General features: G+C 41.0%; 1 protein-coding gene across 1 annotated transcript; it reads right to left on the bottom strand.

The window, feature by feature from the left end:
• Nucleotides 1-23,759: 23,759 nt before the first annotated feature.
• Nucleotides 23,760-24,962, bottom strand: LOC131596832 (uncharacterized). The gene has a single exon (XM_058869569.1). It carries the CDS (start codon nucleotides 24,960-24,962, stop codon nucleotides 23,760-23,762), a length of 1,203 nt encoding a protein of 400 aa, XP_058725552.1.
• Between the last annotated feature and the right edge of the window lie 2,614 nt (nucleotides 24,963-27,576).

Genomic DNA, 27,576 nt, shown 5'->3' with positions numbered 1-27,576 from the left:
GTATGCTAAACGGAACCTGAACCAAAAGCGCACACAGATGCCGGAGCTCTGCCTCCGGTCATCTTCCCCAGCCGTGTGCGCCACCGCGAACAGAAAAACGCCCTGAAAATAAAGCAAACACCATGGTTTAACTCGGAATTCCACACTGAGTCTGAATCCGAGCCTATTTTCTTCTAATTTTGCTTCTAACGTTTAAACCGAAAACAAACAAGAAACACTAAGTCACCGGAGTTATGCTAAAACACAAACTAATGCTACACAGGCGTTCATACTTTCGTTACCAGTCCAAACAAGTTCAGCAATCTCGAAGATACGATTTCTAATAACAGATACAAGAATCATGTCAAATAATGAGATCTAAGATGCACAACCAGCTCTATATGACCTAAGATATTCATCTACGTATGCTAAGCGAGATTATGAGGCTTACTTGTTCAGAGGCTTTACAGCGCAGGCAAAGAGAAGCTTCACCTATCTGAGCTCTTCGTGTTGGTGATGCTTGCGCTTGTTGCGGTCCTCTTACTCAGATCTTCAATCGGAGAATGGACTAGCATTATCTTGCAGCATGATGAGTCTTGGAGATAGCCGAAGGATGAGGTGTTGCGGAGGTTATGCGGAGAGGACGCAAGCGGTGGTTACTGCCATGGCGGTTGCAGAATGGAGGTAGCGGCGATTGTAGGGGATGGAAGGTGAAGATAGGTGGTTAGGGTGGTCTGAGTTTGTTAGAGAAGACGGTTACGGAGGCCGGAGGTGGGGGAAGGAGTGAAGGAAGAGAGAGAACCGAGAGGAGAATGGGGAGAGTGAGAAGAGGGTTTTCGGAATGGGAGTGTCTGTAAAAATGAGAGCTATGCACAGTTCCTTATATATGGCAAATGATTGGAGCTTGAGCCAGCTTTCTTGAGTATGCGACTTGATGTGTAGTTTGCAATATGCTCTTTCCATCTTTTATGAATGTTGGACTTGAATGAAGTGTGTATGTATTGTATGCTGCTGCACAATGCTTAGGAAACAAGCTTACCACATGGAGTAACTCTCATGCATGCCTTTTTATGTGTATGGTGTTTGCATGGCTTATTATGGCATGTGGATAGTGTGTGGAATGGCTTTGTATACTATGCTGCAGCATTAATGGTGGTGACAAAATCATGTTCATGCCCCTACTTTGAGTGTTGATATCTCTAGCCATAAAGCACCAATCATCCCAAACTCAAGTGCATCATGAAGAGGGCATGTGATTAAAGAGCTTTGATGTTTGAGAGTCATTGAGATGGGGCTTGGAAATGGGGAAAAATGACTTAGAACATAGTGGAGTGACACTGCATAGTATGCTGCATGCCTGACTTGTCTTGTCTTCAAATCAATGGCAAAAATGTGGTATGGTCAGGGCACGACTTGGGATGTCTCTATCTTGCTTGACACTCATTCAAAACTAATGGTCTCGGACTCATTAGATAGAGGGCATGGCAAAGAGTGGTTTAGAATCAAGCTTGTTCAAGATAGTGGCTTGTGGAGGAAGAAAAAGGCATTGACATTTGGCACACCATGTGTTTGTTGAAATGCATGCGTGTGCCTTAAGAATCTGCCTCGGCTGCCTGCAGGATTTGACCAGTGTTGGGGCACTACTTTGAAGGCTTGTATCTCATTCAATATTTGTCCAATTGTATAAATTCTTGTTTCAATGGATAGAGGAGATGGCAAAGAAGAGAATGATACCAAGTTTGCATTCATGGCACTTTTGTAGAGCTCTAAAAATGGCTGGAGATTTGGCATGCCATGTGTTTGTTAAAATGCCAGGTCATGACCTGACTTGTGACTTGGATTATGACTTGGTTTAAATGAACTTTCAGAAACTTCACACCACTTTAACTCTTCGTACAAGCTTCAAATGAAAAAGTGTCCAACTACAAAGTTGTTCTCCTCCATTAGAGGAACAACTTTGATGTTGGAATTTTCTTCAAAAAATGCCATTTGCCACGTGTAATCTAGTGCTGAAGTGGACTGCTCAACAAGATTTAAAGCATCAAAATTTTTCTAAGTGTTGGAAACTTGTCTTTTTGCTATTTTGGCAACTTTTTGTCGAACTCCCGATTTTATCCATTCTTCGACTTTTCTTGATTAATTTTCCACCAAAAGTCAATATTTGAATAATTCTTCTGATTTTGACCAAAAAGTCAACTGTTCTGATTTTTCCGTCTATTGATGAAATTCCCGATTAAATCTCCTCCAATCAAATCCAGTCAAACAAACACATCCACATAGTCAGTATGAGAAGCTTCTCACACAAAGAAACCATTCCTGATTGAATGTTGACCGGAAAGTCAACTGGTTGATTTTGGTCAAAGAAACCCTGATTTAAAGAACCAGATGATTTGCAAGCTTGTACCCTTCGATCAATACCTTGCCACAAAAGTTCTTTCCTGCTGGTCTTTGGTTAATACCAATGATATGCATGCATGTGTGGTGGTCGTTTTCTTTACCTCCCCGTTTCACTTGGGAGGACGGCACGCTAAACCCTTCACGCGAAATTTGGAAGGAGAATGCGCCCGTGGTGGGATGAATTTTGTTTCAGTTCTTCCTACGATATCACACGAACTTTCTTATTGGTCCTACGAGTAGGAAAGGGAAAAAAAGATCTCAACTAAACCCTAGGAGTTTGCTAAGTGTGGGGATTTCACCTAGACTAGAAATTCTGGAGTCCGGGGGGTCGGTTATACATAGGGAAGTGTTTAAACACCCTACATATCTGTAGTACTCTACAGGAACCTTCTCTGTGTCATTGTGATTGTGTTTGCTGCTAATGATTGGGAAAGTTTCTCTTTTGTGTTAGGAGAGAGAATTGAATTGATTAAAGAAAGACAGACAGATAGACAGACTGACTATTTTTGGTATTTTATTAGCTCGCTGAGATTCCTTGTGAACCTCATGCCTACATATCCCTAGTGGAAGTCAGAGCTTAATGTAGTTCGGGGAACTAACTAGGGAAATTAATTATTTTTGGTGCCTTGCGTGAAGCTCAAGGTTGAAGCTTTGAATTAAATCTCTGTTTTACAGTAAAGAGACATGAAATCATCTTTACAGAGAGGTATTTGTACTATTCTACCACAAACATTTAAAGGAGTGACAGAATAACTGGATTCATTTCATTCAAGAGGGGGACCTTACTTGTGTGTGCAAGTATGCCAGTCAGATGCCTCTTAAATGAAAGAAAGATGCTCGTCCAAATTAGGGAAAGTTACCACATGTCTGGGTTTTACTGCCAGCTCATGCCTTTCAAAATCCTAAATGGGAGACTTGATTAAAATTGAAATTGAAATGGAAATGTTTGTTTGTTTGAATGTGGTAGAGTAGTAAAAATATCTCTCTATAGAGATAAGCTATGTCTATCTACTGTATGAAAGATTTGACTTTAGCTGGCTTGTATGAGGCCCAAGCTTGAGGCTTTTTGATTGATTTATTAATTATTATTGACTCTGGGAGATGACTCCACTGGGGATTAATTACAGGGTATTTTTGTGTTCTGTACAAAGCCCAGAATTGAGGCTGACTCTACTTAGGGAGACTCTATTTATGTGCCTTGTACAAAGCCCAAGGTTGTGGCTGACCCTTTCCAGGGGTTTTGACTCTTTTGGGGAAATTATCTCCTAAGAGAAATGAAGAGATTTCTTTGGAATGGGTTGAGGGAGAGGAAAGGTTAGATGAGGAGGAAGTTGAGTCTTGAAGGTAAAAATATGAGGAAGAAGATGGAGATGATGGAGGGCTTTCACCGGGGGGTTGAAACACACGTCTAGAATAGTTTCCAGATAACTTTGCTTCGAATGGATTCACCTTGAGAGGGTCATAGGTGATATTTATCTTTTTGGGTTTGGAAGAAGATGTTTCAACAGCTTTTCTCTTTTTGTTTTGATCATTTTCATGGTTTCCTGGGCTTGATGAAGAGTTCATGAATGCAAAAAGATAGAGAAGGAAAACAAAGACAGAGTGTAATAGAGAAAATATAGGAGGGAAGGAGAAGCGTTTGAAGAGTATTTAAAAGAAAATAAAATGAAACAAATGATGGATAGCATTTAATGTTACGTGACATGAGGAGAGATAATAAAGACAAATGAGGTGACTAGCACAGTTACCTATGGTCGGCGTCCCTTCAACTGCACGCGCGCTTATCCATGAACAGTAACGACAGGTTTACCATCCCGAGATAAAACGTTACAGCTGTTTTGCTTTAAAAGAGGTTCTGAATCAACTTAGACAATGAAACGTTAGTAATAACTGAATCATAATTTCTAAAAGATTTCAATCAGAACTTCTGATTTAAAAAAAAATCCACATTCATTTCAGAAGATACTCATACGTAAGAACTTCTCATCTTCTCATTCTGGGCATAAATCCATACTGATGTTCTTCAGAATGAACTTAAACCTATCTTCAGTCAGGGGTTTTGTAAAGATATCAGCCCATTGATGGTCTGTATCAACAAAGTTTAAAGATATAACACCCTTCTGAACATAGTCCCTTATGAAATGATGTTTAATCTCAATATGTTTAGCCTTTGAATGAAGAATAGGATTCTTAGATAAACATATAGCAGAAGTATTATCACAGAATATAGGAATGTTACTCTCATATATCTGATAATCTTCTAACTGACTCTTCATCCAGAGCATCTGTGTACTGCAACCAGCAGCAGCGACATATTCTGCTTCTGTTGTTGATAGAGCAATAGTTGCTTGCTTCTTGCTATACCAGGAGATCAAATGACTTCCAAGAAATTGGCAACTTCCTGAAGTACTCTTTCTTTCAATTCTGTCTCCAGCATAGTCAGCATCGCAGAATCCTACTAAGTTGTATTCTTTAGATTTTCTGTAAACTAAGCCAACATTAGTAGTACCTTTCAGATACCTTAGAATTCTCTTAACAGCAGTTAAATGAGATTCTCTAGGATCTGATTGGAATCTAGCACACAAACAAACACTGAACAAAATGTCAGGTCTAGAAGCAGTCAAATATAGAAGAGATCCAATCATACCTCTGTATAACTTCTGATCTACCTTCTTACTTACCTCATCCTTACCTAGGATGCATGTTGGATGCATAGGAGTTTTGGCTTCTTTGCAGTCTAGAAGATTAAACTTCTTTAGAAGTTCCTTCACATACTTGGTTTGGTGAACATACGTTCCTTCTGATGTTTGATTTATTTGTATTCCAAGGAAATACTTGAGTTCTCCCATCATGCTCATTTCAAACTCAGCCTGCATAGACTCAGCAAACTCCTTTCCAAGTGTAGCATTAGATGTTCCAAAAATAATATCATCTACATATATTTGACAAATTAAAATATCCCTTTTAAAGGTTTTACAAAAGAGAGTAGTGTCCACTTTTCCTCTAGTGAAACCATTATCCAGAAGGAAAGAACTTAAGCGTTCATACCAAGCTCTGGGAGCTTGTTTCAATCCATACAATGATTTCTTTAGTTTAAAAACATGATTAGGAGACATAGAGTCTTCAAAACCAGGAGGTTGATGGACATAAACTTCTTCATCTATATAACCATTTAAGAAGGCACTCTTAACATCCATCTGATAAAGAGTGATGTTATGTTGAGTGGCAAATGAAATTAATAGACGAATAGATTCTAACCTGGCCACTGGTGCAAAGGTTTCTGTATAGTCAATCCCTTCTTGCTGACTATAACCCTGAGCCACCAGTCTGGCTTTGTTCCTTACCACTTCACCTTTCTCACTGAGCTTGTTTCTGAAGACCCATTTTGTACCGATTATATTGAATCCATCTGGTCTAGGAACAAGATCCCAAACATCATTCCTTGTAAACTGATTCAGTTCTTCTTGCATAGCAATTATCTAGTCTGGTCTTCTAGAGCATGTTCAACAGAAGTTGGCTCGATCAAAGATACAAGACCTAATTGACAGTCTGCATTGTTCTTAAGGAATGCTCTTGTTCTGATTGGATCATCCTTCTTTCCAAGAATGACATCTTCTGAATGACCAGAGATGAGTCTGGATGATCTTCTGACAGATGGTTCTTCAGAAATGCTTAGATTCTCCAGAGAAGCTGATACTTGATCTTCCGATTCTTTGCTTCTGAGAAGCTCTACTTTTGATGCGTTGCTTCTTGGCTCAACAACTTCTGATATATCAATATCCCAATCTGCAAAATTATCAAACTGCTTTGGTTTTTCAGAACCAAGCTTATCATCAAACCTGATATTGATTGATTCTTCTACAATCAATGTTTCAGTATTGTATACTCTGTAGCCTTTTGAGCGTTCAGAATATCCAAGAAGGAAACATTTTTGAGCTTTGGAATCAAACTTACCAAGATGATCTTTAGTGTTCAGAATAAAGCATACACATCCAAAAGGATGGAAATATGAAATGTTGGGCTTTTTATTCTTCCACAATTCATAAGGAGTCTTATTTAGAATAGGTCTGATAGAGATTCTATTCTGAATATAGCATGCAGTGTTTATTGCTTCTGCCCAGAAATGCTTAGCCATATTGGTTTCATTTATCATGGTTCTGGCCATTTCTTGCAGAGTCCTATTCTTTCGTTCTACAACTCCATTTTGCTGTGGAGTTCTAGGACAAGAGAAATCATGGGCAATACCATTTTCTTTGAAGAATTCTTCAAAGTATCTGTTCTCAAATTCACCACCATGATCACTTCTGACCTTTATGATTTTACACTCTTTTTCAGATTGAATCTGAATGCAGAAATCAAAAAACACTGAATGAGACTCATCCTTGTGTTTCAAGAATTTTACCCACGTCCAGCGGCTATAATCATCTACGATGACTAATCCATATTTCTTCCCTCTGACAGATGCTGTTTTGACTGGGCCAAACAGATCAATGTGCAAGAGTTCTAAAGGCCTTGAGGTAGAAACAACATTCTTGGACTTGAATGCAGGTTTGGAGAACTTGCCCTTTTGACATGCTTCACAAAAAGCATCTGATTTGAATTTCAGATTAGGGAGTCCTCTGACAAGATCCAGTTTGTTAATCTGAGAAATCTTTCTCAAACTAGCATGACCTAATCTTCTGTGCCAGACCCACTGCTCTTCAGAAACAGACATAAGACAAGTCACCTTCTGACTCATAAGATCTTGCAGATCTGTCTTATAAATGTTGTTCTTCCTCTTGCCTGTAAATAGGATTGAGCCATCCTTCTGATTTACAGCCTTGCAAGACTTTTGATTAAAGATTATATCATAACCATTGTCACTCAATTGACTGATAGATAAGAGGTTATGTGTTAATCCTTCTACAAGAAGTACATTAGAAATGGAAGGAGAGTTACCAGACTTTATAGTTCCAGAGCCAATTATCTTGCCCTTCTGATCTCCTCCAAACTTGACTTCTCCTCCAGACTTAAGCACCAGGTCTTGGAACATAGACCTTCTTCCTGTCATGTGTCGTGAGCATCCAGAGTCCAGGTACCACGACATGTTGTGCTTTATCCTTTTTGCAGCCAAGGATATCTGCAATAGGAATAATCTTATCCTTAGGTACCCACATCTTCTTGGGTCCTTTCTTGTTAGATTTTCTCAAGTTCTGATTGAACTTGGGTTTAACATTGTAAGCAATAGGAGGAACAACATGATAATTTTTAATGTGAGTTTCATGATATTTCCTAGGTTGTGTCACATGCTTTTTGGTGTGTGTTATGTGAAAACTTTGAGCATGTGAAGTGTGCCTAATATCATGGGAGTGGCCATACTTGAACTGATCATACAATGGCTTGTATGTGAATTTCATTTCATCAACAGGTTCAAGTTTGTATGGGGTTTCACCCTCAAAACCAATGCCGACTCTTTTGTTTCCAGACACAACATATATCATAGAAGCTAGCTGACTTCTGCCAATACTTCTAGATAAGAACTTCCTGAAACTTAAATCATATTCTTTCAGAATATGGTTTAGACTAGGAGTGGATTTTTCTGAATCAGAAGGAGATCCAACATTATTGGATAATTTTAAAAGTTTTTCTTTTAATTCAGAATTCTCCAACTCAAGCTTCTTTGTTTCAAATTCAAATAGCTTTTTCAGCTCTTTGTATTTGAGACTAATCTGAGACTTGAATTCCAGAAGTTCAGTTAGACCGGAAACTAACTCATCTCTAGTAAGTTCAGAAAATACCTCTTCAGAATCTGATTCTGATGTAGATTCTGATCCGTCATCTTCTGTCGCCATCAGCGCACAGTTAGCCTGCTCATCTTCAGAGTCTGAATCATCTTCTGACTCATCCCAGGTTGCCATAAGACCTTTCTTCTTATGAAACTTCTTCTTGGGATTTTCCTTCTGAAGTTTTGGACATTCATTCTTGAAGTGTCCAGGCTCATTGCATTCATAGCACATGACCTTCTTCTTGTCAAATCTTCTGTCATCAGAAGATTCTCCACGTTCAAATTTCTTTGAACTTCTGACGTCTCTGAACTTCCTTTGCTTGTTCTTCCAGAGTTGATTTAGCCTTCTGGAGATCAAAGACAGTTCATCTTCTTCTTCAGATTCTGATTCTTCAGGATCTTCTTCTCTAGCCTGAAAAGCGTTAGTGCATTTCTTGATATTGGATTTTAATGCAATAGACTTACCTTTCTTTTGAGGCTCATTTGCGTCCAGCTCTATTTCATGGCTTCTCAAGGAACTGATAAGCTCTTCCAGAGAAACTTCATTCAGATTCTTTGCAATCTTGAATGCAGTCACCATAGGACCCCATCTTCTGGGTAAGCTTCTGATGATCTTCTTTACATGATCAGCCTTGGTGTATCCCTTGTCAAGAACTCTCAATCCAGCAGTAAGAGTTTGAAATCTTGAAAACATCTTTTCAATGTCTTCATCATCCTCCATCTTGAAGGCTTCATACTTCTGGATTAAAGCGAGAGCTTTAGTCTCCTTGACTTGAGCATTTCCTTCATGAGTCATTTTCAAGGACTCATATATGTCATAGGCCGTTTCCCTGTTAGATATCTTCTCATACTCAGCATGAGAGATAGCATTCAGCAAAACAGTTCTGCATTTATGATGATTCCTGAAAAGCTTCTTCTGATCATCATTCATTTCTTGCCTTGTCAGCTTTACGCCACTGGCATTTACTGGATGTTTGTAACCATCCATCAGAAGATCCCATAGATCACCATCTAGACCAAGAAAGTAACTTTCCAGTTTATCTTTCCAGTATTCAAAGTTTTCACCATCAAATACCGGCGGTCTAGTATAACCATTGTTACCGTTGTGTTGCTCAGCAGAGCCAGATGTAGATGCAGGTGTAGACTTTGCAGTTTCATCAGCCATCTTTTACTGAAGCGTTTTTCTCTTCCTGAATCTTTTCTAAACACGGTTAAGTGCTTGCACCTTAGAACCGGCGCTCTGATGCCAATTGAAGGATAGAAAAACACTTAGAAAGGGGGGGTTTGAATAAGTGTAGCTTTAAAAACTTGACAGATAAAAATAAATTGCACAGTTATTTTTATCCTGGTTCGTTGTTAACTAAACTACTCCAGTCCACCCCCGCAGAGATGATTTACCTCAACTGAGGATTTAATCCACTAATCGCACGGATTACAATGGTTCTCCACTTAGTCAGCAACTAAGTCTTCCAGAGTCTTCTGATCACACACTGATCACTCCAGGAACAACTGCTTAGATACCCTCTAAGACTTTTCTAGAGTATTCTGATCCACACGATCACTCTAGTTACAACCTGCTTAGATAACCTCTAAGACTTCCTAGAGTATTCTGATCCACACGATCACTCTAGTTCCTTACAACTTAATGTAATCAATTCTAAGAGTATTACAATTGCTTCTTAAAAGCTATAATCACAAACTGTGATATTTCTCTTAACGTTTAAGCTTAATCTCACTAATATATTACAACAGCAATGTAGTGAGCTTTGATGAAGATGAAGATTCTGAGCTTTGAATAGAACAGAGTTTCAGCAAGTTAATATGAGTTGTTTTGTTCAGGATCGTTAACCTTGCTTCTCATCAGAACTTCATATTTATAGGCGTTGGAGAAGATGACCGTTGAGTGCATTTAATGCTTTGCGTGTTCCGTACAGCATCGCATTTAATGTTATATGCTTTTGTCAACTACCTCGAGCCTTGTTCACGCTGTGTCTACTGACGTTGCCTATAGTAGCTTTTAACGTTCCTTTTGTCAGTCAGCGTAGCTTGCCACTTGTACTTCCTTCTGATCTGATGTTTGTGAGTACAACGTTTGAATATCATCAGAGTCAAACAGCTTGGTGCAAAGCATCTTCTGATCTTCTGACCTTGAAGTGCTTCTGAGCGTGATACCATCAGAACTTCAGTGCTTCTGATCTCATGTTCTTCTGATGCTTCCATAGACCCATGTTCTGATTCTGCTTCGACCATCTTCTGATGTCTTGCCAGACCATGTTCTGATGTTGCATGCTGAACCCTTTGAGACAAAGCTTCTGAGCGCTGAATTATGCGTACTCTTTATATATTTCCTGAAAAGGAAATTGCATTAGATTAGAGTACCATATTATCTTAAGCAAAATTCATATTATTGTTACCATCAAAACTAAGATAATTGATCAGAACAAATCTTGTTCTAACATATGTCTTCTTCAGAATCATTTGGGAAATTTGAGAAAAATGAGCCCAAAGTTGGTCTTTTGAAATGGTTGATCTTTTGAAAAAAGTTCTTATGTGAGATGTTGTTTTATTTTGCAAGATCTACAACTTTCATGTTGGAAGTTTTTTGAGTTGTGTAGGTGAAATTTTGAGTTCTCACTATGCCCTCAAAAACCCTAATTCCCGACTTTTTGCTCCTTGATGAATTTCTTTGGTCAAATGACTTTGACATCCATATATTGATGATATTGATCTTTGAAAGTCATTTTTTGACCAAAAACCTTAAAAGTCAATGATGATCCCACACAGTTGACTTTTCCTGACAAAGTGAATTTTTGGGCTTTTGTGTAGAAACAAGATCTTCTCCTCAAATGAATGATGTAAATGGATTATATTGAGGTAGTAGAGATTCTTGAATCATGTCTTGAGTTTTGGATCCATGCCCTGATTAAAAGTCAACTATCTTGGTGAATTAGGTCAAAAACCCTAATTGTCGACCAGAGGACAATGATGAGTGTAGACTTTGAATTGAGGTGTAATGTCCAGTGGATCTTGTCATAAGAGTTATTTGAAGATGATTAATGTCTTTGAATGGTTTCCTGGGGCTTTTTAGGGTTTCCCAAAGGTGATCCCTGATTTTAGTCCTTGATAGGCTCCAAACCCTAGTCTGTTGATCTGAGTAATCCTGTACTTAGATGACTGGGTGTCTTAATCAATCATAGGTGTAATAATGAGGCTTTTGAGTCTTATGATTGTATTAGAGACTAATCCCTCTATTGATTGATCCTTTGCCTGAGTTTTCTTGTCTTTGAACACCCTCGATTGAATGCCAGACTGCCCTGGGTACTTACTTTGACTTGATGAAAATCCTGAAGATATGTCATCTCAGGGGGGTCAAAAATTAGGGTATGACAACATGGATATGGATTATGACCTAAGTGATGTATGTACATGAATGCAAAGCCTAAGCCAGTTAGAAGTTAAAGGGTAGGACAAATTTGGGGTATGACAGTTGCCCTTATTTAATCGTCTTATACTTGAGGGTGAGATTGGCGCCAGCCTTTCGAACATTCGAAGTAGAAGAAGATTAAATACCGAAGACCAGAAATTTGTCCCGAGGAGATGGAGTGGTTTTTATTCCTTTATTTTTGTTTTGATATCTGCTGGGGAAAGAGAATTTTTGTTTTTCTGATGGAAATATTTACAGTGAGTCATTGGATGAATGGTGAGAGCTTGTAACGTAGCCCAAGGTGCCAATACAAGGTTCTCAAAGGAAATGATTGTTGTATGAAACTGTGATTGGAAAATACGGGTTTGATGGAAAGGTAGGACCTACGATCCATGACTCGAAACTAGGGTAAGGTCAACGGACCTACGACCCACAAGAATTGAAAAGGATGAGGATAAGGTCGACGGACCTACGATCCAAGACTCAAAACTAGGGTAAGGTCAACGGACCTACGACCCACAAGAATTGAAAAGGATGAGGATAAGGTCGACGGACCTACGATCCACAAGAATTGGCAAAGATGAGGATAAGGTCAAGGGACCTACGATCCCCAAGAATTGGCAAAGATGAGGATAAGGGCAACGGACATACGATCCCCAAGAATTGGCAAAGATGAGGATAAGGTCAACGGACCTACGATCCCCAAGAATGAAAAAGATGAGGATAAGGTCAACGGACCTACGATCCACAAGAATGAAAAAGATGAGGATAAGGTCAACGGACCTACGATCCACAAGAATTGAAAAGGATGAGGATAAGGTCAACGGACCTACGATCCACAAGAATGAAAAAGATGAGGATAAGGTCAACGGACCTACGATCCACAAGAATGAAAAAGATGAGGATAAGGTCAACGGACCTACGATCCACAAGAATTGAAAAGGATGAGGATAGGGTCAACGGACCTACGATCCACAAGAATGAAAAAGATGAGGATAAGGTCAACGGACCTACGATCCACAACAATGAAAAAGATGAGGATAATGTCAACGGACCTACGATCCACAAGAATTGAAAAGGATGAGGATAAGGTCAACGGACCTATGATCCACAAGAATGAAAAAGATGAGGATAAGGTCAACGGACCTACGATCCACAAGAATTGGCAAAGATGAGGATAAGGTCAACGGACCTACGATCCACAAGAATTGAAAAGGATGAGGATAAGGACAACGGACCTACGATCCACAAGAATGAAAAAGATGAGGATAAGGTCAACGGACTTACGATCCACAAGAATTGAAAAGGATGAGGATAAGGTCAACGGACCTACGATCCACAAGAATGAAAAAGATGAGGATAAGGTCAACGGACCTACGATCCACAAGAATGAAAAAGATGAGGATAAGGTCAACGGACCTACGATCCACAAGAATTGAAAAGGATGAGGATAAGGTCAACGCACCTATGATCCACAAGAACGAAAAAGATGAGGATAAGGTCAACGGACCTACGATCCACAAGAATGAAAAAGATGAGGATAAGGTCAACGGACCTACGATCCACAAGAATTGAAAAGGATGAGGATAAGGTCAACGGACCTATGATCCACAAGAATGAAAAAGATGAGGATAAGGTCAACGGACCTACGATCCACAAGAATTGGCAAAGATGAGGATAAGGTTAACGGACCTACGATCCACAAGAATTGAAAAGGATGAGGATAAGGTCAACGGACCTACGATCCACAAGAATGAAAAAGATGAGGATAAGGTCAACGGACCTACGATCCACAAGAATTGGCAAAGATGAGGATAAGGTCAACGGACCTACGATCCCCAAGAATGAAAAAGATGAGGATAAGGTCAACGGACCTACGATCCACAAGAATGAAAAAGATGAGGATAAGGTCAACGGACCTACGATCCACAAGAATGAAAAAGATGAGGATAAGGTCAACGTACCTACGATCCACAAGAATGAAAAAGATGAGGATAAGGTCAACGGACCTACGATCCATAAGAATTGGCAAAGATGAGGATAAGGTCAACGGACCTACGATCCCCAAGAATTGGCAAAGATGAGCATAAGGTCAACGGACCTACGATCCCCAAGAAATGAAAAAGTCGAGGATCAACAATTAGGTCGGAGCACAAGAAGATTATTAACAACACTGAGGCTAGGGATTGGGAATTGGTTTTGAAATGGCTTGCCAGGACAGAAACTGGGTTTCGAAAGGGTTTGCCAGGATGGGAACTGGGCTTTGAAATGGTTTGAAGGTCGGAAGGCAAAGGATTCACAACACGGGGGTTGGACTTGAAAAGTTTTCCCATACGGGGGAAGGAAACACAGAGACTAGTGATGACTAGACTCGATCAAAAGACATAATCACGAAGATGTTGATGCTTGCGAAGCACAAGAATTACATCGGTCCCTCAGGCCAAAAGGCGGGGTGTAACTCTTCAAGAGCGGCAATCGTTCGAATTGCCACACACCAAGTATGGTTATTCAAACGGTTGAAAATGAGATGGGTTGAATGCCCACCCTCATTCGCACTCTAATTTGCACGCAGCACACGGGAAATAACCACAACAAGATTAGTGACGACTAGACTAGACAAGAAGATGGAAGTAACCACTGGAAATTACGGAGATATTGATGCTTGCGAAGCATAAGAATTACATCGGTCCCTCAGGCCAAAAGGCGGGGTGTAACTCTTCAAGAGCGGCAATCGTTCGAATTGCCACACACCAAGTATGGTTATTCAAACGGTTGAAAAATGAGATGGGTTGAATGCCCACCCTCATTCACGCTCTAATCTGCCCGCAGCACCCGGGAAATAACCTCGGAGACAACGATTCTGACGAAGAAAGACATTGCATCCGATCCATATTGGAGAGAGAAAACGAGACTTCTTTTGGGGATTAAGGATACCAGGTATCGGCACCGTGGCATAAGGATATTTGTAATGTAGTAGCAGATATCGAAGTTTGTAAGGACAATATTTTATGTGGGGAAGTATCATTGTCTTGATTGAGTGGTGATTTGTAATATCTGGCTTATGCTTTGTATGCATGTTTGAATTTTTCTATGGCGTGATGATCTGCTTTGACGGATATGCTACGCTTTTGACGATGCCATGTTATATGCAGTGAACGCTATATGCAGAGTGCCAAATAAAGGCAATGATGAGGTAGCGGAGCGGGATCATTGGGGTCTGTTGCTTATTCTCTTGAGACGCCATTGTGAGTGGGCGTTGGAAACCTCAGTACCAAAGATTATTGGCAACAGTGTTGAAGATTAGAACATAGCTCCGTTGGGGAGGAGGTGACTTCGCCCGACTTTCCTTACATCCTATACGGCTTGGGGAATCATGAGTTTTGAGAAACCATTCTTCGTCTGTCATCTGGAAGAGGGACATGGACCTCTTCAGGTGCCCCATGCTTACCAGTACTGCTGAATTATACGTTTGAACTTTCACGTGGGATGACGACGACCATTGTGACATGTCGTAAGCCGAGATGACGGCTAGAACCTGCACAGAAAACAATGTTTGGATGCAAATGGTGTCCCTTAGAGCACTTTTTATGTTTAGGTAACGTCATGTTTCGTTTTGATTTGTGATTATTATCCCCCATGCTTTCAATGCAATGTTTAATAACGAATAAAATCACACCTCGCATGTGAAAAAAAAATGAAAAGAAAGAAAGAAAGCTTTTGTCACAAGATCATTTTATTGATGGAATGCCTATGAATAGGCTTCTGTACAAGGAAGCAACTCCTAAATGAGGTAGTTGCGAAAAAGAAAATAAAATTCAAAGAGCAAAATGGCAAAGAGAAATGCTCGAATTTCCATTAAAATTGATATTGCTACAGTTCCCATATCCTTGATCCTCTCAATGCTTTGCTTTGGATTGATCCGTCCGTTCTGCCAAGGGCGTATAGTGGTCTTTGTGAAGGATATTCAGACTGCAGCCTCTCGCTTTTGATCCCTAACTTTTGCCTGGATCGCCCTTTCGGGTTTTCAATCCAGCGGGATACCCCTTTTTGCCTAAGTCGCCCTTTCGGGTTTTCGACTTAGCGGGTTATTCTCTTTTGTTTTATCCCTAATTTTTGCCCAAACCCTTTTGGTTTGCCGGGATGCCCTTATTTTTGCCTAGTTACGTCGACCTAGCGGGTCTTTTATGCGTAGTATTTTTTGACTGAGTCTGAATTGACCGGAAGTGGAACGTCTTCCCCATCCATCTTTGTCAAGATTAAAGCACCACCAGAGAATGCCTTCTTCACAATGTATGGTCCCTCATAATTGGGAGTCCATTTGCCCCTTGGATCGGTGTGAATTGGCAAGATCTTCCTTACGACTAGGTCACCCGTGTGGAATTCTCGAGGCCAAATTTTCTTGTCATACGCTTTCTTGATCTTCTTTTGGTACAACTGGCCATGGAAAATGGCGGATAAGCGTTTCTCCTCAATTAGATTGAGATGGTCAAGCCTCGTCTGAACCCATTCTGTTTCATCAAGTTTGGCATCCATCAAGACCCTCAACGAAGGAATTTCCACTTCGACAGGAAGTACGGCCTTCATACCGTAGACAAGAGAGAAGGGAGTTGCCCCAGTTGAAGTACGAACTGAAGTTCTGTAGCCATGCAAAGAAAATGGTAACATCTCATGCCAGTCTTTGTACGTTCTAACCGTTTTCTGGACAATCTTCTTTATGTTCTTGTTAGCAGCTTCGACTGCGCCATTCATCTTTGGCCGATAAGGTGATGAATTGTGATGTTCAATCTTGAACTCTTTGCACAACTCTGCCATCATCTTGTTATTAAGATTGGACCCGTTATCGGTGATGATCTTGTTTGGAACCCCATATTGGCATATGATTTCTTTCTTGATAAAGCGAGTGACGACTTGCTTGGTTACATTCTTGTAAGAAGCAGCTTCAACCCACTTGGTGAAGTAGTCCATAGCAACAAGAATAAATTTGTGCCCATTTGAAGCTTGTGGCTCAATTTGTCCAATCATGTATATACCCCACATAGCAAAGGGCCAAGGCGACGTCAGGACATTCAGAGGAGTTGGAGGAACATGAATTCTGTCAGCATACACTTGACATTTGTGACATTTCTTCACATACACATAACAATCACTTTCAATCGTCATCCAATAATATCCTGCTCGCAAGATCTTTTGGCCATAGAATGTCCACTGGAATGAGTTCCAAAAGATCCTTCATGAATTTCCCGCATGATCAATTCTGCTTCGTGTCTATCCACGCATCTGAGCAAAACTGAATCATAGTTTCTTTTGTACAGGACGTCTCCGGACAAGAAGAATTTGGATGCTAACCTTCGAAGCATTCGCTTATCACCAATCGTAGCATCTTCGGGATACTCTTGCTTCTCGACATACCTTTTGATGTCATAATACCATGGATTTTCGTCATACACCCCTTCAGTAGTAAGACAATGAGCAGGAAACACATGTGCAGGTTCTTTGTAACGGAGGATCCTTATGTCTGGCACTTCTTTAGGGGAGCTAACTCTGAACATAGCTGCCAAAGTAGCCAAAGCATCTGCCAATTGATTTTCCTCTCGGGGGATATGACTGAGAGTGATTTCCTCAAAAGCGGGCAGCAACTCCAAGATATAGTCCTTATAAGGAACTAAATTGGGGTGTCTTGTCTCCCAATCACCTCTCACTTGATGTATAACCAAGGCAGAATCCCCATAAACCTCAAGGATCTTGATTCTCATATCAATGGCTGCTTCGAGACCCATTATGCAAGCTTCGTATTCTGCGACATTGTTTGTGCAATCAAAACATATTCTAGCTGTGAAAGGGATGTGAGTTTGACGAGGAGAAGTCAAAACTGCCCCAATACCATGGCCCATAGCATTTGATGCACCATCGAACGTGAGAGTCCATCGCTCCCCTGGTTCGGGTCCTTCATTATCATCTAGTTTCATGATATCTTCATCAGGGAAGTCAAACTTCATTGACTGATATTCTTCTAATGGCTGATGAGCAAGATGATCTGCAAGGACACTTCCTTTGATGGCCTTCTGTGTGACATACTGGATATCATATTTTGATAAAAGCATTTGCCACCGGGCTAGTCTCCCTGTAAGGGCCGGTTTTTCAAAGATGTACTTTATCGGGTCCATTTTGGAGATCAATAGAGTGGTGTGAGTCAACATATACTGTCTCAGTCGGCGAGCGGCCCATACCAAAGCACAACAAGTTTTCTCGAGTAGTGAGTAACGGGATTCACAATCGGTAAACTTTTTGCTCAGGTAATAAATGGCGCACTCTTTTCGACCAGACTCGTCATGCTGGCCTAGCACACACCCCATAGATCCTTCAAGCACAGTTAAGTACATAAGAAGCGGCCTCCCAGGAACTGGAGGCATGAGGATTGGTGGCTTTTGGAGATACTGCTTGATCTTTTCGAAGGCTTCTTGACAATGGTCATCCCAACCGATATCTTGATTCTTGCGCAGCAACTTAAAGATGGGTTCACAAGTGTCAGTGAGATGAGAAATGAACCTGGCTATATAATTCAATCTCCCAAGGAACCCTCGGACTTCCTTTTCATTCTTCGGTGCCAACATATTCTGTATTGCTCTTACTTTATCAGGGTCGACCTCAATCCCTCGTTGGCTCACGATGAATCCAAGTAGCTTTCCAGATCGTACTCCAAAAGTGCACTTGTTTGGATTAAGCCTCAACTTGAATTTTCGCAAACGAGCAAACAATTTCTCAAGATATACCAAGTGTTCCTCCTCAGTTTGGGATTTTGCAATCATATCATCAACGTATACTTCAATCTCCCTATGGATCATATCATGGAAAAGGGTCACCATTGCACGTTGATATGTTGCACCAGCATTCTTAAGACCAAAAGGCATTACCTTATAACAATACGTACCCCACGGAGTGGTAAAAGTAGTCTTGGTCATATCTTCAGGAGCCATCTTTATTTGATTATAGCCGGAAAAACCATCCATAAATGAGAATACCGAATACTGAGCAGTATTGTCGACTAACACATCAATATGAGGCAGAGGAAAGTCATCCTTCGGACTTACCCTATTCAAATCTCGGTAGTCGACACACATGCGTACTTTTCCGTCCTTCTTAGGAACAGGTACGATGTTTGCAATCCAAGGAGGATATTCACACACAGATAAGAAACCAGCTTTCAACTGTTTTTCAACTTCCTCCTTGATTTTCAAAGCCATATCAGGTCGAGTTCTCCGTGGTTTCTGCTTTACAGGCGGACATTCTGGTTTGAGAGGTAACCTGTGCATAACTATATCCGTGTCTAAACCAGGCATGTCTTCGTATGACCAGGAGAAGATGTCAACGTATTCTCGAAGCAGCTCAATCAACCTTCTCTTTACATCACTTTGCAAAGCGGCCCCTATCTTGACTTCTCTCTTTGCTTCTTCTGTACCGAGGTTGATGATTTCTATGGCTTTTTGATGCGGCTGAATAGATTTCTCCTCTTGTCTCAAAAGTCCAATTCCTCAGGGACTTCACAATCTTCCCCACTATCCTCATCAGCTTGGTCAATTGGATTCTCAAAGATATCAAGACGTGGAACTGTAACATTATCATTTTTGATGGAATTCGAGCCGGATCTGCACGATGGATGATTTATGCCTTAGAATGCAACACATAAAAAGAAAAAGAAAAAGAAAAGCTTTGCCATTTTTGAAAAAGTTTTTAAAGTAAAAAATGAAAGAAATGGAACAGTAATTGCATGCGAAGATATGATTTTCATTCAATATTAAACAAATTGAAACAACATGGGGGCCCTTCTTTATACAAGTGATCAAAATGCTTGGGGCGAAGCACATGATTTATCAAAACAAGAAAATTACATCTCCATAAAAGTGACTCTGGGGATGTCCAATATGGTCCAATTGTTGAGTTCCTGTCCAGGCGCAGCATGGCAAACGAATCTGGAGAGATCTTCTTCATCATCATCATCCGCGGCGAGAACCTGACTTCCAGAACTAGTACTGGCACTGACGAACTCTTGAGAAATCGGGGGAATCACCTTCTTTCCAAGGATTGGACCAAGATGAGTAGGGGAGGATGGTTGGTACCCAAGGCCATACTTGTCTCGGTTCTCATGGATATTAATCAACTTGCCCCAGGCACCATGGGGAACACCTGCTTCCAGGAAGGCCTTGGCATCATTCAAGGATGAGAGGGGGGCTCCAAGTTCCCTCTTATTCTCGACCACAGGGAGTTTGTCCACCGACACAATCTCTAAGGCTTGAAAGGGTGTCTCTTGTATCTCTCCCTCCACTTCCACATAACGGTATGTTGCCAGGTTATTGACTATCAGATCCTCTTCACCAGTGATCACAACAATCTTGTCATTCACAAAAAATTTCAAACGCTGGTGGAGAGTAGATGTCACAGCTCCAGCAGCATGAATCCAAGGACGACCCAGGAGGCAAGTGTACGAAGGGCGTATATCCATAACATAGAAGGCAATGTAGAACATATGAGGACCAATCAAAACAGGCAGATCAATTTCCCCTTCTACGGACCTTCTAGAACCATCAAACGCTCTGGCAATCATAGTGCACGGTCTCATCATAACCCCATCCATACTCAGCTTAAACAAAGTAGTTTTGGGCATCACATTAAGAGAAGAACTTGTATCAATCAAAACTCGAGACAACACAGCATCCAAACACTTTATGGAGATGTGCAACGCTTTGTTGTGTGCTCTACCCTCAGGTGGAAGTTCATCATCACAAAAGCCCAAACAATTACCAGCAGCAATGTTGGTCATAACCCCTTCAAACTGAGGCACAGTAATGTCTTGAGTTACGTGAGCGGAAGCCAGAACTTTCATTAGAGCATCACGGTGAGCTTCTGAGTGCACCAAAAGGGACAAGATGGAAATCTTAGCTTGAGTTTGGTCAAGTTGATCAATCACCTTGTAGTCACTTTTCTTAATGATTCTCAGAAGTTGTTCAGCGTCTTGTGCAGCACGGGTCTCAGGAGGATCAACAGCAACTTGCTTCCCCTTTGCTTGTGCATTGGCATCTTTGTTGGTCTCTTTAGGAAGTGGAGGAGGGGCAGCGAAGATTCGACCACTACGAGTGATGCCACTAGTCCCGGCGATATTAGTGACACTCGAATTACCCACTGGAGGACACTCATACTTCTTCCCTCGGATTTACACAGCATTATAACTCCAAGGAACAGCCTTAGAGTTAACCGACAAAGAGGGAGCAGGAGATGCAGGAGAAGGAACCTGAGGAGGGGTGCCCAAAGGAGCATTTGGAGCTTGAATAACCAACGGAGTTCTCGGAGCCTGAATGACCAAAGGAGTACTCGGAGTCCGAATAACCAAAGGAGTACTCGGAGTATGGATGATCAAAGGAGTACTTTGGGCTTTCGTCGTATCAGCAGGATAATAAGGAATCTCTAGAATAGCCACTTCGTCATCAGGAATAATTTTTTCCACTCTAATGACACCTTCATCCATCAGCTTTTGGATCTCATCCCTCAACCTGGCACATTCCTCTGGATTAGAAGAACATTGCAAACAGAAGTCATGTAGTTCACACAGAACCCTTTGTTGCACAAGATGTTCTCTGACAATTGCAAGCGGCATTTTGACTTCATTTACATCAGTTACCAGGATTTGTTCGTCACACAATTCAACAGCATTGGTCGTACCTGCATGGGGAGGCATAGGATTATTTTGCACATTAGGACTAGTAGGAGTGAACGAGATAAGCTTGTCATCGAGAAGATCCTGAACTTTGTACTTTAATGCTTTACACTTTTCAATCGTATGACCTGGAGCACCTGAATGGAATTCACAACGAGCATTAGCATCATATCCTGGAGGAAGAGGACTAGGCGGAGGGCCCATTTCACGGAGTTGCACCAACTGACCAGCAAGCAATTGGGGAAAGAGCTGGGCATATGGCATCGGAACCGGATCTATACGCCTTTCAGGGTACCTCTGCCTTTGTGGAGCTCTTTGACCTTGAGGCCTAGGATTTGGTTGACGATTTTGAGAGGCAACAACCTGTTGTTGTGGGATGAAAGGCTGTTGAGGTGCCATCCATGGTTGTGGAAATGCAGCAGCGTATGCCTGAGGGGCATACGGATTGGGAACAGCATATGGCATCGGGTAGTAAGGAGGTGGAACAGCAGAGTATACAAGAGCTCGACCTTGGTCAACTGAAGCAGTACTGGTTTCACCTTCTTTATTCTTCACAAACTCAGAATACGACTTCTTACCATTACCACTTGAGTTGCTAGGACTAGTAACACCTTGAATGGTACCAGCTTTTACACAGTTCTCAACCCGTTCACCAATGATGACCACATCTGAGAAGGACGGAGAAGTATTACTAACCATGTGCTGAAGGTACGACCCTTTCAGAGTACCCATAAACAGATCAATCAATTCTCGGTCAAGAAGAGGAGGTTGAACTCGAGCAGCAAGTTTACGCCACCTCTGGGCGTATTCTTTGAAAGATTCTTCAGACTTTTGTGACATATTTTGCAGTTGGGCACGACTAGGAGCCATAGCAGTATTGTAGTGGTATTGTTTCAAGAAGGCATCAACAAGTCCTCCCCAAGTACTGACATTAGCCCTCTCAAGTTTCATATACCACTCCAACGGGGCTCCAGTGAGACTGTCCTGGAAGAAATGCATAAGCAGAGGTTCGTTCTCGGCGTGAGCGGCCATCTTACGACAGTAGGAACGAATGTGAGTTTCTGGGCAGGTAAATCCCTTGTACTTATCAAAATCTGGCACCTTGAACTTCGGTGGAATAACAATTCCGGGTACCAAGCTCAAAGCAGCAGTGTCGAAACTCGAAGTTTTAGCAACCTCAACGGCCTTAAGGCGTTCTTCAAGAGCTTGGTACATCTTAGCAGTTTCAGTCAACTCAGCAGTAAGATCATGTTCAAGATCAATAACCTCATGGTGGTCATCCACTATTTTAAGTGTCTCATTGATAGGAGTCTCCTTAGTTTTCACCCCTCCATCAACAGAATTGGTAGGAGTATCTTTGATCAACCCAGCAACGCTCTTTCTGAGCTCTTCCTGTCCTTGGACAACGACATGGAGAGTCTCCATAAGTTGAGTCATTCTTTCTCCCATAACATCCATATCCCTACGGAGGGAAGCTTGATTCTGTTCAAATTGGTCCATGATTCTCTTCTCGTTGTTTCTGGTGCGGTAAGGATGAAAGAAAGTTAGCTTCGTCGTCGGGAAAGAAATCTGTGTTGGAAGGGACCCCAATTAGAATCTGATAAAAACCTGTAAATGCAATATGATATGAGTGCATGGGTGCATGTGTGCATGTTTTATTATTTTCAAGACTTTTTAGCTTTGTCTCAAACCAACAACACAAGATAACGGAGAAGATAGTGAAGCATAACCAAGATAAGCACAACCAAGATAAGCAAACATAATCGATTAATTCTGCAACCAAGTTCTTGAAGTACAAAATATTCTGCTCCCATGAGCCAACAAATACAGCAATAGAAATAGGAATCCCATCCAACAAGTCTGGTGGTGATTCTACAATAAAGTCAACACTAAGCAGGATCTCCCATGTCCAAATGACGAAGAGGGCTATCTCCAATGTTCTTATAGCTCCAGGTCTTCATTTCTTCAAAAAGCTTTTTGGTCTCAGCACGGGTTGGCCTCTTAATGATTTCTTGAATCAGTAGGTCCTTTCTGAAATGCATGGTTTCCATGTAGCGGTTCTTTAACTCCCAACATCTGGCTTCCTCTTGAGCTTGGGTATTACCTTGACCTTTTTCTTCTACTTGACCCTTCCGCTTTCGGATTTCTTCATAGCACTTTTCTAAGGTTCCTTGGCGTTCCAACAAGAGTTTGTCTGCTTTCTTTCGACGAGCCCTTTCTGAATTGGCTTCTTTAGTCTAAATCTGGAGTCTTTCAGTCAAATCTGCCAACTGAGCCTCGTAATGTTCTTTCAGCTTCTTCTCTTGAGATTCAGTAGATTTAGGGTCTATAGTCACTCTTGGCCTTTTCTGAGAAGTACTTCCTCTAGCATACAATTCTTCAAGCTCTATTTCTCTTATCTTCAACTTATGGAGAGCGGAAAGCTTCTCTTGCCTAGCAGTATTCATCTTAACATGCATTGTTTCCACCTGTTCAGTCAACTTTCGATTCTACTCAACAGTTCGATTATAACGAGGCATGGAGACAATGTTGGGTTGTTCACCAGCAGGGGGGTACAAAGGATCTTTGGGAGGGAAGGGCATCCCTTGAACAGCAACCACAGATTCGACCCACTTAGTATAATCCTCATAAGTAGCACAATCTTGCTGACCAAAATGTTTCTTATCTCTCCAACAAATACTCTTCCAGGCTTGTACAGCTTCTGCCATCTGCCCACTGTCGGTGGCTGAATGATAGAAAATATTCTCAGCAATTTCTGTCTGCTCAGGGGGACTGATAAAAGCATATCCAAATGTTCTCCTGGCCAGGACAGGATTATAGTTGATTCCACCTCTGAGACCCATGAGAGGTACATTTTTTAACTTTCCGCAACTCATAATAACTTCCATGTCATCTAAAGATTTGTTGTGCCAGACAATATCTTTGGCCCTAAGCCCCATAATCCTCTCAGCCCACTTAGATGTGTGCCTATTATCAACGAAAGCGCCACGCTCATACAAATGTGACCTGAACCAATGATATAACAACGGAGCACAGAATCTAACCAAACCTCCCTTCTGACTACTCTTGTGATGAATGGAGTGATAAACATCCCCCAAAAGTGTAGGAACCGGATTCTGCAGAATGAACATATGAATTGCATCCATGTCAACAAAGTTAGGAATGTTCGAGAACATCATGATACCATAGATACCTAGAGCCAGGATAGCCCTCAATGTATCCCATTCCTTTGCTTCAGCAGCCTCACAACCCCTTTTGACCAGAAACTCCATGCAAAAACCAAGACCTCCTCCCTTAGTGAGATTTGCTTCCACGACCGACTTGCTCAAATAAAGAGCCTTAGCAATTTCAATGGAATCAGGGGCCTTCATGGTGCCATAGTATGGTACTTCCTTCTTTATAGGAACGCCAAGAAATAGGGAATACTCTTCTAATGTCGAAACCAAGAGGTAGTCGGTGAACGTGAAGCAGCGAAGGGAAGGATTATAGAACTGAAGCAAAGTATGAACTTCCTCTTGCTCGTACTTGGTGAACGGCATCTTGAGAAGGCTCAGAATGTACCCATATTTTTCTCGAAAATTGGTTGACTCATCTGGCGTAATCTTCTTTGCTAAACACCCAAGGGAATCCAGATTCGGATCCAGGAAAGAATAAGAGGGATTGTGTCTACCAGTCTTCATTGGTGGGGCCATGTGTTGGTCGAAGACAAAGCCAAAAATTCCTGAAAATAAATGAACATGCATGTTAAATGATATCGTGGAATGCATTTCATTGGGAGAATCCTAAAGTCTTTTCGTTATTTCTTTTATTTTCTTTTCCTTTTTTTTTCTTTTTTTGCAAAAGAGTATATACATCCTTTTTTGGAAATAGACTTTAGGATTCTCCACGAATGAAGTGAGGTGGATGCAATAGCATGATGTGTCATGTGTGTGATGTGGTGAGAGACTGAATGTCCCTCGCAGCTCTGGATATCTGGGTAACACTGAATATAACAGGTTCAAAATTCCGGCTTCAGATTGTAAAATGGAAATCAGGGTATGATGAAGGCTAGTGTCCTGTCCCACCCCAAACTCACAGGTAGGAATTCTAGACACGGACAGGTGGTCCCTAATGGTCACCAGGGTCTACAGTTCCCATGGGGTACAAAGTGTTTGAGGCAACAAGCGTGCAAAACACGGTGTTCCATGAAAGAACCTCGCCCAGTTGTGGTACCCCATGTCAAGCTCGATCGTAGCAAGAGCCACGGGAGTCAACATGAGCATCCACGCTAATCCTATGTGTCACTGGCCTGGGTAGTGGGCCTTTTACCTCACAAAAACCCCCCACCTGCAAAACAAAGCAGAAAAATATGTGGCCCCCACGGGGACCCATAATATAGTCCAGATGCATGATGTGCAAGCAGAAATAAACGTGATATGCAAGCATAAAATAAACATGCAAACATATATACAAGATATAGACATAAAAAATAAACACCCAATAAAATAAAACAAACAAAGGCTAGGATCGACTTGCTTAGGTATTCCCCAGCAGAGTCGCCAGCTGTCGCACGCTCGCGAAAAATGAACAGAGTCGCCACCAATATATTTATCCCATAAGGGAAAGGAATATCAGAAAACCTAACAAAGGAAGGAACAGGGTCTTGCGACCAGAGAATCAAGGTACGGGAGTCGGTTACGCAAGGGGAAGGTACTAGCACCCCTCACGCCCATCGTACTCGATGGTATCCACCTATGTTTGTTTCTATCTAAAGTGGTGTACTATGTCTATGTCTATATGCGAATGAATGCAAAAGAAATACGGGGAAAAGAAGGAATTATTTACAAGTGTGCTCGTTCAAGCCCCGCGACTCGATGCCTACGTATCCTTTTCAGGAATCAGAGCGCCGTAGTTCGGCTCAAGATTTTCTGTTTGTTTTTGTGTTTTTTAGTTGGGCGGAGTTAACGCTCGCGCTCTTGCATAAGGGATCGACCTAGGATGCAATAGAGAGGAGATAACAATGCCCTTAAGAAAGGAGAGAAAGAGAGAGAGTTTGAGTGTTTCGAGGAAATCCCTAAAGCAAGGGAAACTCGAGTTACTCTTTGGTTTGTGTCTTTTAGAATTTGGGAACTTACGCCCAAATGGAACCCTAAAGCAAGGGAGATCCAAGCACTCGAATGATTCCCTAAAGCAAGGGAGATTCAAGCTTCCATTCCCTTTTTAATGATTTTCACTTTTTATTAATGTTTTTTAAGTGTTTTCTTTGTATTTTTTATGGGGATTTTATTTTGAATATTTTTTAGATGTTTAATGTTGTAAAAGAAAAAGAATGAAAAAAGGGGGACTAGCCTAATTTCTAAGCCTAATGTCATTCTAATTCTAATTCCTAATAGAAAAGGGGAAGAAATTATTTAAGCATTTCACAATATAAGAAAATAATCACAAAAATAAAAGGAACAAAGTTTAAACTATTTATGAAAATATTCACAAGCAATTGCATTTTTTATTCATGTTCTAAAACTATTTTGAATTAAAGACTAAGACTATTCATTTATTTCTTATGGTTTATCAACCAATCACAAATCAAAGAAATCAATCAATCAAAATTCAATTAAAAGAAAAACTAACTTTCTAAAAAATTAATTGGGTAGAAATGTTTTTGTTATTTTTATTTAAAAAGGAAGAAGGAATTAATTGCAAAAGAATTAAAGAACTCAATTACTAATATTTGTTTTTTATTAAAAGCAGGGGGTGTAACAGTAAATCAGAATGAACTACAATTAGTTAAATGCAAAACTGGGCCCAAAATGGGGGTGGGAATAGCTGCTGCATTCAGGCCCAAGGTCATAAGCGTATGGTGTATCATTCCACATTATTCACTTATTTTTATTCAGCTTTTATGTTTGAATATATGCATGTGATTAGCCTATGTTATGACTAAAACGTGAAGCATAATAAATCAATAGGTCACACTGTCACTTAAGTCACATAATGCCAAGGGAAGAATTCTGAGCCAATCACAACGCAACAACAAGATATGTAATCATATGAATGAAGACAAACTTTCAAAACGATGGGAAATGAACGAATACAAACTCACCACGTATGCTAAACGGAACCTGAACCAAAAGCACACACAGATGCCGGAGCTCCGCCTCCGGTCATCTTCCCCAGCCGTGTGCGCCACCGGCGAACAGAAAAACGCCCAGAAAATAAAGCAAACACCATGGTTCAACTCGGAATTCCACACTGAGTCTGAATCCGAGCCTATTTTCTTCTAATTTTGCTTCTAACGTTTAAACCGAAAACAAACAAGAAACACTAAGT

The sequence above is a fragment of the Vicia villosa genome, linkage group LG1 (genome assembly GCF_029867415.1).
Source record: "Vicia villosa cultivar HV-30 ecotype Madison, WI linkage group LG1, Vvil1.0, whole genome shotgun sequence".
Classification (NCBI taxonomy): domain Eukaryota; kingdom Viridiplantae; phylum Streptophyta; class Magnoliopsida; order Fabales; family Fabaceae; genus Vicia; species Vicia villosa.
The sequence above is the reverse complement of the archived record's forward strand: the minus strand, read 5'-3'. Positions and strand labels throughout refer to the sequence as shown.

Bases quoted from the DNA above. Each gene is read 5' to 3' on its own strand.
- LOC131596832 (XM_058869569.1), bottom strand. From the start codon at position 24,962: ATGGCCCCACCAATGAAGACTGGTAGACACAATCCCTCTTATTCTTTC.